This window comes from Corvus kubaryi, unplaced genomic scaffold (assembly GCF_017639235.1).
Source record: "Corvus kubaryi isolate FWS band 111438036 unplaced genomic scaffold, C.kubaryi_AGA036_p1.0 124, whole genome shotgun sequence".
Classification (NCBI taxonomy): Eukaryota; Metazoa; Chordata; class Aves; order Passeriformes; family Corvidae; genus Corvus; species Corvus kubaryi.
In genome coordinates this window covers 1,149,589-1,161,209 of record NW_024580659.1, presented here as the reverse complement: position 1 = coordinate 1,161,209, position 11,621 = coordinate 1,149,589, and the positions used below count along the sequence as shown (strand labels likewise).

Sequence of the window (11,621 nt, the reverse complement as noted above, 5' to 3'; positions counted from 1 at the left end):
TTGCCTCCTCCTTGTGCAACACCCTCAGCTCACATACACACATTGCTGGACAAAGTGAGTGTCTTTTGACCTGGAGTTTTGGGGATTATAAACAAAAATTTGGTCATTGAGGAGCAGCCCCAGACTGATGTAAGAAATAATAAGCAGGAGGAATCACACATGGAGAAAACCAGACAGGCTCCTAAGCCCAAATGGGGGTGCCTAATTCCATCCTTTTGTGTGCCTTGGAGGCTTGATGGGAACACAGGCCAGTTCTGCTTCATGTGTACACCCAGCTGTCTCCACAGTCGAGTCTGTTTCTCCCCCACATTGTTCTGTGGGCTATACAGCTATTGAGCTTTATGTACAATTAATTCTCTGCCTGTGCATTGCCTCTTGTTCATCAGACAGTTTTCCTAACAAGTCCCAGGTCTTGGGGCTGTGGGCCAGATGAGGCAGAAGCAAATCTGAAATACATCACCAATGTCATCATGTTCTGTTCCCCTTGGCCTGGGCAGAGCTGCAGGTGAGCTGATGAACCCCTGGTTTGTGCAGGAATTCAGCTTAAGGCTAAACTGGCATTTCTTTTTGTACTCTGGATGCCCAGGACTGGCAGCTGGAAGCTCCTGCCCTCCTGACTTCTCCAGCAAGCCTTTCTGAAGAGATCTGAGTTTCTGTGCTATAGAACACTAAACTTTGACCCCCACAGAGCTTCCCCTTCCAAGTTTTTCCACACTTAGTTCAGTTTTTGAAAGAGCAGGAGAATTCACTGCACACAAATTACCAGCAGATACTGGGGATACACTCCAGCAGTTTCTGTGGGAAAATGCAGATGATGGGGGGAAAAAAGACAATCACACTAGACTTTCATGTAAATAGTTTAATTATATTTCAATGCTTTAAAACACAGAAACACTTGAATTAAATTACATCATAATGCTTCTGCTAAATTATACATATACTTCCAAGAACTGTGAGAGGAGGTGCTATGGAACTAAAACAATACTCCAGTACGAGCCCAGCAATTACCCATAATATTCTTTTAATCTTACTATCTGTACTTCTTTACTTTAAAGGGCAGTCATCACAGGACAAAGCCTACCATCACAGGGAAGGATGGTTCAAGAGAATTCCTCTGTTGGTGTGTTCATTGCACAGGATTTATCTCAGTAAACCATGGACCAAGGTGCAGTTTGCACCTGGCCTGGTGGAATCACTGCTGGGCAGCTCCCACTGCAGCACACAGAGCTGGGAGCAGGGCATGCAGTGGGCTGAGGCATTGAGGAAACAATTCAGCTCACACTTGCCTTTTGTTGAGTTTAAAACAAAGATGAAAGTTCCAATCCTAAGATTTCTGCGGAAAATGCTGCAATTTAGGATAGCTGGACCCCCCTGCTGCCACTTGCATCCCTGTGCTGCTGCAGAGCATGGAAAGGTGAGAGGTAGTGGAGAAATGAGATGTGTGGCTGCTCTCACTGAGCACCTGGAGGAGATGGGAAGTGTGTCTGTGGGTAGCAGATGTATTTATGTATTTGTCTCTCAGCTGATCACTGGGAATACCCACAGACAGACTCCAAATTCTAAGGACCTAATCTGCATTACAGTGAGTATTTGTATCCATGCACCTTCCTCCCAGCAGCATCCCTGGGGGCAAACAGCAGCAGCCTGGGAGTGCCTCCTGCCACATCTCCTGGCTATGAGGGCTAGGCTGTTTTCCACACTCCAACCCCTAATATTATACTCCCAGAAATCCCTAGTTCTAAAAAGACAGCTGGATACTGACAAACTAAAGCAACTTAGCCCTGCAAAGCTGCCCTGAGGGCAGCTGTGTCAGTGGAAGAGGAAGAGCTGGTAAGGTACTGTGCCCTGCAGGGGTCAGGGGCATATGCTGAGGAAACAGTCTGCATTTAATGAATATGGAAAAAACAATCACACGGGGGAAGAAAAGAAAACAGGTGGGAGAACAAAAACTAACTGGCAGGTCCAAACTTGCAACAAAGCACATGATACCTGAATTGCCGCTCTGAAACACCTCCTTGCATAAAGCTTTAGGTCTGCATTCAAATTTTGGCTTGCCCTGATTCCCTTTTAACTGGTGCTGTGGATGGAATACAATCTGATTGACAAATGCCTGTACCACACAAAGATCAGGAGGTGATCAGTGCAGGGCTGGGCTCTGATGCTGGTCCCTGGCTGCTGTGCTGGTCTGCAGCACTTGGGGCCAGTGCCCATCAAAAGGCTTGCAGAGGACAGGCCCCCACGCTGCAGTGCCACATGCCAAGGTGGCCAGAGACCCTTTGCACTCTCTTACTCCTGCAGCCCTGAAGGATGCACAGGCAGAGAGATGCTTCAGGGCTACAGGGAAACCCCTGGCTTACCTGTCTAGTCCCACCTACCTGTTCCTAGCAGGTAACTCGAGCAGAGGCTAACGCAAAGCTCTGTGTTCCCTTCAGCAGGAAGAAGAGAAGGCTCTGACTGCAGGTCCTGGCAGGTAAGGAAGTACAAACCAGCTGTTAGTCATCTCTGGGGGCAAACACTGGGCTGTTGTTGAGCCAATACATGTTCTTCCTTATTTAAAAGAAAGTATTTCAAAGCTTAATCCTTTTTCCTGGGTAACACTCTGCACTGCAGAAACTTCCCTGAGCCAAAGCAGGAGGGGCTGTGGGGTATTAGAACCCCCAGTTCTGCTCAATTCCTCTTTGTTGCCCGAGCACTGTTATTCCTAAGACCAGTAGCCAGACAGTGACAGTCCCTGCCTCTAGCTGTGTGAAATCCCTCTGTCTATAGAGTAGCTCTAATTTGGGATATTCAGCCACTTCCTCAGTTAAGATCTAAGTGGCCAAATGTTCACCGCTTCACTTTTTAAAGCCAGTGAATTCCCCGTGCTTCAACATCACCCTGACGCACATTTATCAGCAGCCATGCACCTGGGAGGGGATAATCCCAAGGTTGTGTTCTCCCTGCTGTGCCCCAGGTCACCCCTCAGCTGGGGCAGGCAGCTCTCCTGGCTCAAAGAGGCTTTGCCACCAGTCCCCTCCCAGGACCGGCCAGAGCTGCGGTCACTGCAGAGGCCCATCCATCACTTTCCTTGGGGCCTGGGCACACAGAGCCAGTGGAGAAGGTCTCTGAAACGTGCACCTCTCTCCTTCCCTGACCCACAGACCACAGCTCTGTGCTCTGACAGGTTAATCTGTACAAGGCAGGCACTGTTCCTAAGCACAAAGCTTGGTAGGTGTTACCAGGCAGTGCCAGCCCAGAAACTGGAGCTCAAGACCTTAGAGTGGTAACAGACACAGCAGAAAATCACCACTGCCCTTACAAAGGGTTGGCTTTCCAGACTGATGGCACTTCCTGTGCCCATTTATAACACAAACCAACAGGTGACCAGCTGGGCTCGGTGGATCAGCCATGCTTGAGGGAAGTCACTGCTTTGTTGGCTTCATCCTCCTTGTTCTCAGCAGGATCCTGGAGCAGGGCAGGTCCTGGTCATGCATTGATGGCATTGGCCATGTCTGTGAACACGAGGCGGCTGGGTCTCTGCAGGGCTCCCTGACTCGTCAGCAGCACCTGCAGGGGAGCAGGAGAGCTGAGAGCCAGCACGGCTGCCTTGGCTCAGGGCTGTGCTTGGGCACAGGCTGCACACTTGGAACTGCATTCACCCCTTCCAGGGGAGGCTGCCTGGCTAACAAGGCATTAACAAGGCTGTGACAGGAAAATACTACAGGCTGGAGAGTAAGTTAGCACATCCATGCCAGTTTAAAATCCCCACATCATTGGATTACTGGGTCTCACTATTTATATATGCAAGGCAGCCTGAAAAGGCTTGAGATATCAAGAAGGCCTGGAAATGTGCCATTGCCTGAGCTTGAGCTGTTGTTTTAGACTCTCCCTCTCCTTTTACATTAAATCTTTATACTCTTGTACTTCCCAAGCATTAGCAAGAGGGATCTGAGGTATCCTGCTGGCCAGTCCCTGGAGAGGATGGATCTGTTTTTACTGTGCTAAGGTTAATTCTGGCCTTACAATTTTCCCCCTTTACTACCTCCAGGTAAGCCCCCTATGTGGACTAATAGAGGGATCTGATGTTGTCCTAGTATGTGCTACTCAGAGGACAAGATCCTTTGCTTTTACACACCACACTTCCTGCTTTTCCAAACTATTATGTTCCATACGTTGATTATCTTTCATATTCCAACACATCTTTGTGCTCTTTAGCAGGTCGAGAATGTCTCAAGGTAAGTATTTTATAATTATAGTTGTATTTATTATCTCCTCTTTCCCTTTCTGCCCAAACCAAGCTTGCTAGAGATTATCTGAAGGTATAAGGTGTGTAGAAACTGAAACTGTTTGGGAGAACTCCTGCCCCTGAACAGGAAAAGCAGAGGATGACATGGGCAACACAGAGCAGCTGGAGAGCAATTCATGAAAGGAAAGGTGTGTCTACTCTAAGGACAAGCTGTGTCACTGGGTAAGAGACAGCCTGTTCCAACCATCCCTGCTGGCTCTCTTTTAAAAACACTTTTTGTGTGGTGGTGATGACAAAGGGAACAGAAAACACTGTGAAGCTGGACCCAAACAGTGGTGAGAAGCCCTTCTTTCCTATTTCTCCTACCTCTTGTTACACTGGGAAGGAGAGAGCCTCCTGTCAAAGACCTGCCTGGCTCCTCAGTCCACCCTAAGCACTCCAAAATGCTCAAGTCCCTATTTCCAGGGCTAGCAGAGATGGGGAAGTTCTCCTCAGGTCTTACTTGGCTTCCCTACCCTGCAGCCCATGACAAAATCTCCTTGACCCTGTAACAAGAGCAGTGCAGGTACCAGTGGCTGTAGTGACACTCATGGTGTTGCTGCCTACCTTGTTCTGTGATGCCTGGGACGATGCTGCATCTCGCCCATGCTCCAGCAGCTCCTGCTCCAGCTCATCCTGCTCCTCAGTGGGATCAAAGTTGTACATGGGCATGAGCTGGTGCCGTAGCTTCTCCAGCCTGCCCATGGGAGGAGAGGGAAAGGGTTGGTTGAGAAGAACAGAGCTCAGGCTGCTTCCCCACCCCCCTGCTGAGCCTTTCTGCAGGCTGCTGCTCCTCCTGCACAGGGATTCTGCTCCTATGGCTCTTGCTGGATGAGGCTAAGAACCTACTACACACAGCTGGCAGGAGTGGAAGACACCCAGAGTGCAGTTACAGGGATTAACTGCCATCGCTAATCTGTGTTGGCAGGCATTTACACACAGAGGAATCAGGATGTAAGTTCCTGCAGACCTTAAAAGATTAGGCTTTATGTGGAGGGACAAAAGAAACAGTGGAACATACTGGCTTGGCATTTTGTGACTTCTCCCCCGTCCCTCTGCCCACACCAGCCCATCCTGCCATGTCACAGTCTGCCAGCAGCAGTTCATTTCAAGCTGCAGTGGCCTGAGAGTGCTTTAACTCTGGGGCTGAAGTACACAAAATTAAATAGAAAATAATAAACAATAAATAGAAAATAGGAAAGAGAGAGATTCTCACAGGGGGCTGATGCCTGTGGACACTGTTCCTAGTCTTGTATCATTGCTTCAAGAGACAGAGCTATGACTTATTACCCAAGGGGTCTCCTCAGAGATGGATGATGGATGGGGTGGCTCCTGGGAAAACACTGAGTCCTGCCTTTGGCTATAGCTGAGTTTTGGAGGGTGGTAGAAGGAAACACACAAGCAGTTACTGGCAGTGTCACCACAAATAGCTATTTTGGCAAGTGTTAGGATGACACACTCTTCCCCTGCTTCTCTATGGGCTTGCCAGCACAACCATTATCTCCAGCAGTGGTATTTTCACAGGCCAAGCACTGGCTGCTCCTGCAGCAGCACCCAGACCCGGGCTTTGGTGTTGGGCTTAGAAATTTTACAGCAGACAGCAGCACTTTCTGGAAGTCTGTGGCCTGGCCAGGCCTGCCCCAAGGAGTCAGGGAGGGAGGAGGTACCACAGCTTATGGATCTTCACCGGAGTCCCTGCTGTGAGACAGGAGAACCAAGATGTGTTTCTCCCTGCCTGCTGCTCTCCTCTCTATTTTCAGCCAGGAGCTTAGCAAGGAAATTAAGACATTAACTCCTGGGCTGAAGCTGCATCTCTGCACTGTGCTGCTGCCAGTTGCTGTCACTGCCTGGGCTGCTAGAAAACACAGGAATCTGGGAATGGCTGAAACCTGAGCTCCACACCTTTCATGATGGAGTTCCCAGCTTCTTTATAAACACATAACCCTCTCCTTTGTTTTCATGCATCTCATAGGTGAAATGTGATGAGTTTTCAGGATCCCTGGCCTCCTCCTGCTCAGCTTTACTCTCCTTCCAAAACTGTGGAGGAGTCTTTGACACACTGGTGTCAGAGGGTGGGCCAGTCCCAGGAGTGCAGCGTCCCTGCCTCAGTCACACACAGCTGCTCCCTGCAGCCTTGTTCTCACACAGCCATCGCTTTCACTCTCCCCATCATCTCCCTAGCTCCTGAGCTTGCTCTAGATTTTGAAGCTCTGAGTTCCCTTCAGCTACCAACAGATGTTACTTACCTCTTCCTCTTCCTGATATATAGAACCTGAAGGAGAAAGAGAAGCATCATTACAGCAGTCCCAGCAGGATGGGGAATAGCTGAGAAGAGAAATTTTGGGCACACAGATGAGAGGTAGAGAAGGTTGGTGTCACTGTGCACCAAAGTGGGGGAAGGGAGAAGTGACAACAAAAATGACACTTCATATGCATCACTGTGAGCTTGGCAGCACATCGTGTGTAAGTGCTCAGTGGCCTGGTATTAGGTGTGTTAGTAGGAGTAAGAGTATTAGGTGTATTATCAGGTGTAGCTCAGCACATTTCTGTGGCTGCAGGACGTATATGGATGAAAAAGCTTCCCTTTGTGATTCTCATGTCGATTTCCTACAGCGCAGAAGTGCTGCTACCCCCTCCCCAGTACAAAGGGAAGAAGCAAAGAGGGAGGGCATGCTCAGGGACTTGCCTCTGTCAGCCTGTGCTGGGAAGAAAGGGAGGCTCTGGGCCTCCACAGCCTTGTTCTGACAACTACGAACGCTGGATGTTGCTCTTGGGAACTTTTGACCATTTCCAGGTTTTCTTAGGGGCTTTTGGAAAAACTCCTCCTGGGGCCTGCAATGAAATTTTGCAATAGGCTCCTCTGATGGCTGTATTAGTGAAGCCCTTCCTCATACGAGGAATGGGAGCTTGCTGCTACCTTCTGTTCTTTGTTGGCAGGGAAACGATCTGGTTACATAACAAAAGGAGAGCTGCAGCCCTTGCACACAACTCTGGTCTCTAAAGCTTCTGCCCACAGCATTAATGGCAAGGTTAGTGACATACCAAACCCTCAAGGACTGATACCCAGCAAGCAGAACCTTGGAAATGCAGTCCAGGGTGAGTCTTGCTGAGGTGGATTCAGGCCACTTTAATTCAAAAAGAATTATTCCGTGTCCACAGGGGAGACTAACATGGTTTCAACAGTCTGCTTGAAAAGTTAATATGGATAAACTTTCTTGTGGGGCCCAAGAGAAGGTTTAAATCAATGCAGCTGTTCCAGGTAACAAGTCAGAACACAATCTGCTTTGTTTTCTTTTAACTGAACTTCCTACTGCTATTAAAAACAAATACTGATACTACATGTGGCCTCTCCTAGGCCTGCTGGGAATCCCATTTGGACCAGAGCTCAGGGAGACTGCAGAAATACTGGAGCAGTGGATAAAGGCCTTAAAAAGAAAGGAACCTCAGGAACTACCAGTTCCCAGCAGTTTTGGGTGAGACTTTAATAGAATGCAAAGAAATTATTCAATGCAAATCAGTCCTAGAACCTCTAGCCACCCTCCACCCTCAAGAGACAGGAATGTTTAGCTGGGCTCTCTTACCATTGCTACAGCCAACCCAATCACAGTAATGATCCCAAAGGAAAGCAGCATGGTGCTCATGCCAGGTCCAGTGCTGGCCACATCCGGGATTTTGGTGCTGTTGAAACTGGTAGTCTCAGGGCTTACGGTGGCTGTTTCTGGTACAGTCACATCCAGAGCTGTCCCTGGGTCTGGCTTGGCTGTGGTGGGGGTGCTGTGATGCAAGTCATGCACAGAGGGTGAGCTGTAACTCATCCTGCCAGCTCTTGGTAGCTCCTGTTACCAAGCTGTTGTCCTCTCCCATCAGCTACAGAAGTGCAGAGCTGTCCTTCCTATCGAGGGCCCTCACGTGAGACCTCTCCTGTAGCACCACCACTGATGGGTTTTCTTCGGGGTAGGAACCACACTGGACTCTGCCTAGGAGGGAATGAGAACAGATGAATGGTGCAGAGCTCTTGGAGACAGGCACAACCTTTCCCACAGTTCCCCAATCCACCAGAATAGTTTTGGAATGCCCACTCAAAATAAGAAGAAGGTTTTTTGGGGGTACTGAGATCCTCCAAAGTCATGCCTGATTCACTGGGAGTTGGTGATAACTCTGCCCTCACTGCTTCAGCTCTGCCTCCTTGCAGTCAGTTGGAGCTCTGTGTGGGGACAACCCCAGAACCCTTGTCCACAGTCTGCCCCAGGCTGAACCAGGTGGTTTCTATCTGCCCCAGGATAGAGCATTTTCCTGCTTCTGTCTCTTATTTTCAATTTTTGGAAAGTTGCATGGATCCCCTTTTCAGTGGGAACATACCCAATAAAATGACACTCAGCTGTGAGACTTCCATAGCTGAGGATGCTTTTTATTGAATCCAAAGTAGGAGTTCCCTGTTGTGGTAGTCACTGGTGACTGGTGGGTCCCTGCACTATTCATTGCCCCACTGCTATTCATCCCTGTGCTCTGGAAAGGGTGGGTTGCATCACTCCTCCATCTAAGACACCAAGTATTTCTCAATCCCTCATGAAAGCACCACTCAAGCTTAGTCATGCACTGGCAATTATCAATACTAATTTTAAAATTAGTCCAATTTTGGATTGGAGCTGTGAAATTTGATAGATCTGTTCATGCTGAGAACACAAAAGGCTTTAATTGCTTCATACTTCTATTGTGCAAATGATCAAGAGTTGCAAAACACCATGGGATGAGCCTATGGGAAGTATTTGCACACTTTGTTTATAAAAGCACTGTATGTAACTTTAGATCATCAGTTGCTTCCCTGAAAACGCAGCTTCCTCTGGAGCTGAGCTGACCTGAAAACTTCTATAGCAGTTCTCTGGTAATTTCCCTGCAGTTTAGCAGACATTGCATCTCTGGGCTGGAATGCAGCCAGGACAGAGGAGTTAATGAGCTCTGAATAGAAGAAGATGTGCCTGCAAAGCGGAGCCATTGTTCTGCTCCACTCTCTTCTATTCCAGGCAAGGTTACTATGCAGTTCCCATGCTGTGATGCCATCCTGCTGTCCACAACTGCATGAAGCAGCGTGATCAACATCTGCCACTAACAACTGGAACAGGGAAACCCCCCCAGGCCAGCAGCACCAGGCTGTGCTGTGGTCAGTCAGCAGCTGGAGCAGTCACCTCGACTTGTCCTGCAGCTCCCTGAGCAGGTAAATGCCTTGCCACACATTCAGGGTCTATCTCAGCTTCCTGGAAACAACTTTGTGAAGCAAAGGGGAATTTTGAAGTGCCTGGGAGACTGTGGGAGCTGTCAAACTCCCAAGAGTTTCCAGAGAAATGTGAATAGTAACAGTTCTGGTGTGGTCCCTCCTAACACTGTGCTGGGTCACGACTTCATTGCAGCTGAAGGGGACTGTGCCCTTCACTGACCATTAGACCCTGCACTCTGCTTAACCCACAGGGCACCTGGACTTCCCCAGCCATTACTGCCCACAGCAGAGCTCAGGTGTAGTGGACATTCAGGCACAAAGATGGTAAATTTGAAATCAGTGTCACAACAACAGCAGCAGCAGGGAAAGGGAAGGAATTATTGAGCAGATCGAGCAGCTGCTCAGGCAGAATCCATCAGTTCGTGCCAGTCAGGGAAACTTTCCATAATATACCCGGCTTTAAAAAAGCCACTACCAAGGAAATAAAAAGTGGAAAAAGAGCCTAAGTGAAAGGAGTGAAGCAGGCCCAAGGGTTTTGCAGAGTATGGCTCTAGATCTTGAACAGGTCCTAAATTTTGGAAGCAAAATGGATTAGGCCTTCAGCTGAATGTGGTGTCAGTTTTGGAAACCAAAAAAGGCTGGGCTAAAATGTGCCAGCTGAAAATCTAGTCTAGGGCAAACAGGGGTTCTTGTTCTTGCTCTCGGTGTCCTGTTCATGCTGAAGGATTCCCATGCCCACAGACCTAGCTCTAAAAGCAGTCCTGTGTCAAAGGCTTCTGACCTGGCTTAGACAACCACTTCCAGGTCCAGATAGGGCTGTTTCTGCTCCCCAGCTCCTCCTGGTCCAGGCTGCAGACAGTCCGATGGGGAGGCTGAACGCAAGGATGGCCCAGGGCCCACAGCTTACACGATAGAGCTGGGGTGGATCATCTTTCCCACCACCTTCCTTTCCCAGTTGTCATCCTGGTGCTGGAAGTTTGATCTGCAGGCTGGGCACACTCGAAGCCTCTGCTGGCAGCTGTAGGGCCGGGGACAGCTACTACCTATCACTGGCAGGTTCCAGCAGAGTCCCTGCACAAATAGAAGAGAAGAGGAACCAGATTCCTCAGCTGCTGCCAGCTGGCATTGTTCCATTGCACCAAGAGAGCTCCTCACACAGCCAGGACTGCTCTGAGCTGGGTTCTGCTGGGTCTGGGAAGAAGGAGAACACGTTTGTTTCTCTCCTTAAGCCAGCATTTCCAAACTGATCTCTGACAGGTGCTGCTCACTTCTGAGATGAAGAAAATTGTTTTGGGCAGCACCTTGAACCTTTTCTTAGTCCTGGTTTTAATCTCTCTGTGCTGCTGTTTCGTTCTGGGTGTGACAGGAACAGAGATTTGTGTCTAATAATTCAGCAGTGCAAGCGGCACTGTGTTGCTGCTGGCAACGGGACGTAGCTTCCCCCTGGGTGAGCCCTTGGCTTCCCCCACCTCTGCTCCAGAGCTGACCAGGCTCTAGGGCAGCGGGGAAGCCCTGACCGTGTCTGCCAGCTGCCCCGGAGCTCTCTGGCTGTCACCCTCCCGCTGTCCGAGAGGGACACGGCCCCTTCCCACTCTGGAGCAGGCGCGGGAACTCTCCCCAGCAATGCCACCGCTCCTCTGAGGCCGCGCCGACGCACGCTGGAATAGCAGCGACCGCCCTGTCCCCGTGCGGGCAGTGGCACCCCAGCGCTGCCCGGCGGCTCCATCCCGGCGGGAAGCCCCCCCTTCCCCATCCCGAGGAAGTTTCCAGGCGGATTCCGGACCGCAGAGCCCTTCCCGCCGCCCACCTGCAGCCGGCTCGGGCCCGCAGTTCGGCACGGGGGAAAACCCCGACTGGATTGTTCCCGGCGTACGGAATGGGGAAAAACCCGGACTGGATTCTTCCCGGAAGATGGAATGGGGGAAAACCCGGACTGGATTATTCCCGGAAGACGGAATGGGGGAAAACCCGAGAAGGCCGTGGTACCTCCGCAGTGCCAGCTCCGTAATGCCCGCGGGAGGGACAGGACAGCGTGGCCGGACACCCCCGCGGCCCGGCCCTGCCCGGCCCAGCCCGCCCCTCCCCGGAGGCGTCCCCCGCGCCGGGGCGGCCGGGACCGGCACTTACTGCGCGCTCCCGCCGAAG

General features: G+C 50.3%; 1 protein-coding gene across 5 annotated transcripts; it reads right to left on the bottom strand.

The window, feature by feature from the left end:
* Positions 1 to 844: 844 nt before the first annotated feature.
* CUNH3orf18 (chromosome unknown C3orf18 homolog) lies at positions 845 to 11,621 on the bottom strand. 5 transcript variants are annotated; one of them, XM_042018785.1, is made up of 6 exons: positions 11,604 to 11,621; positions 10,258 to 10,547; positions 7,846 to 8,241; positions 6,511 to 6,536; positions 4,832 to 4,961; positions 845 to 3,546 (listed from the first exon to the last, which is right to left on the bottom strand). In XM_042018785.1, the coding sequence occupies exons 3-6, from the start codon at positions 8,077 to 8,079 to the stop codon at positions 3,466 to 3,468; spliced, it is 471 nt and encodes a 156-aa protein (XP_041874719.1). In that variant the 5' UTR covers positions 8,080 to 8,241; positions 10,258 to 10,547; positions 11,604 to 11,621; the 3' UTR covers positions 845 to 3,465. The 5 variants fall into 5 exon arrangements, with proteins under 5 accessions (XP_041874719.1, XP_041874735.1, XP_041874726.1 ...); XM_042018801.1 differs by lacking the exon at positions 10,258 to 10,547; XM_042018792.1 differs by lacking the exon at positions 11,604 to 11,621 and having other exon boundaries at positions 7,846 to 8,237; positions 10,258 to 10,591.

What these genes read in the sequence shown, in the direction of transcription:
- CUNH3orf18 (XM_042018785.1), bottom strand. Translation starts at nt 8,079, where the DNA reads ATGAGTTACAGCTCACCCTCTGTGCATGACTTGCATCACAGCACCCCC. An exon ending in TATATCAGGAAGAGGAAGAG is followed by an intron (nt 4,962 to 6,510) that starts GTAAGTAACATC and finishes TCCCATGGGCAG; the next exon opens with GCTGGAGAAGCTACGGCACC. An exon ending in CCCAGGCATCACAGAACAAG is followed by an intron (nt 3,547 to 4,831) that starts GTAGGCAGCAAC and finishes GCTCCCCTGCAG; the next exon opens with GTGCTGCTGACGAGTCAGGG.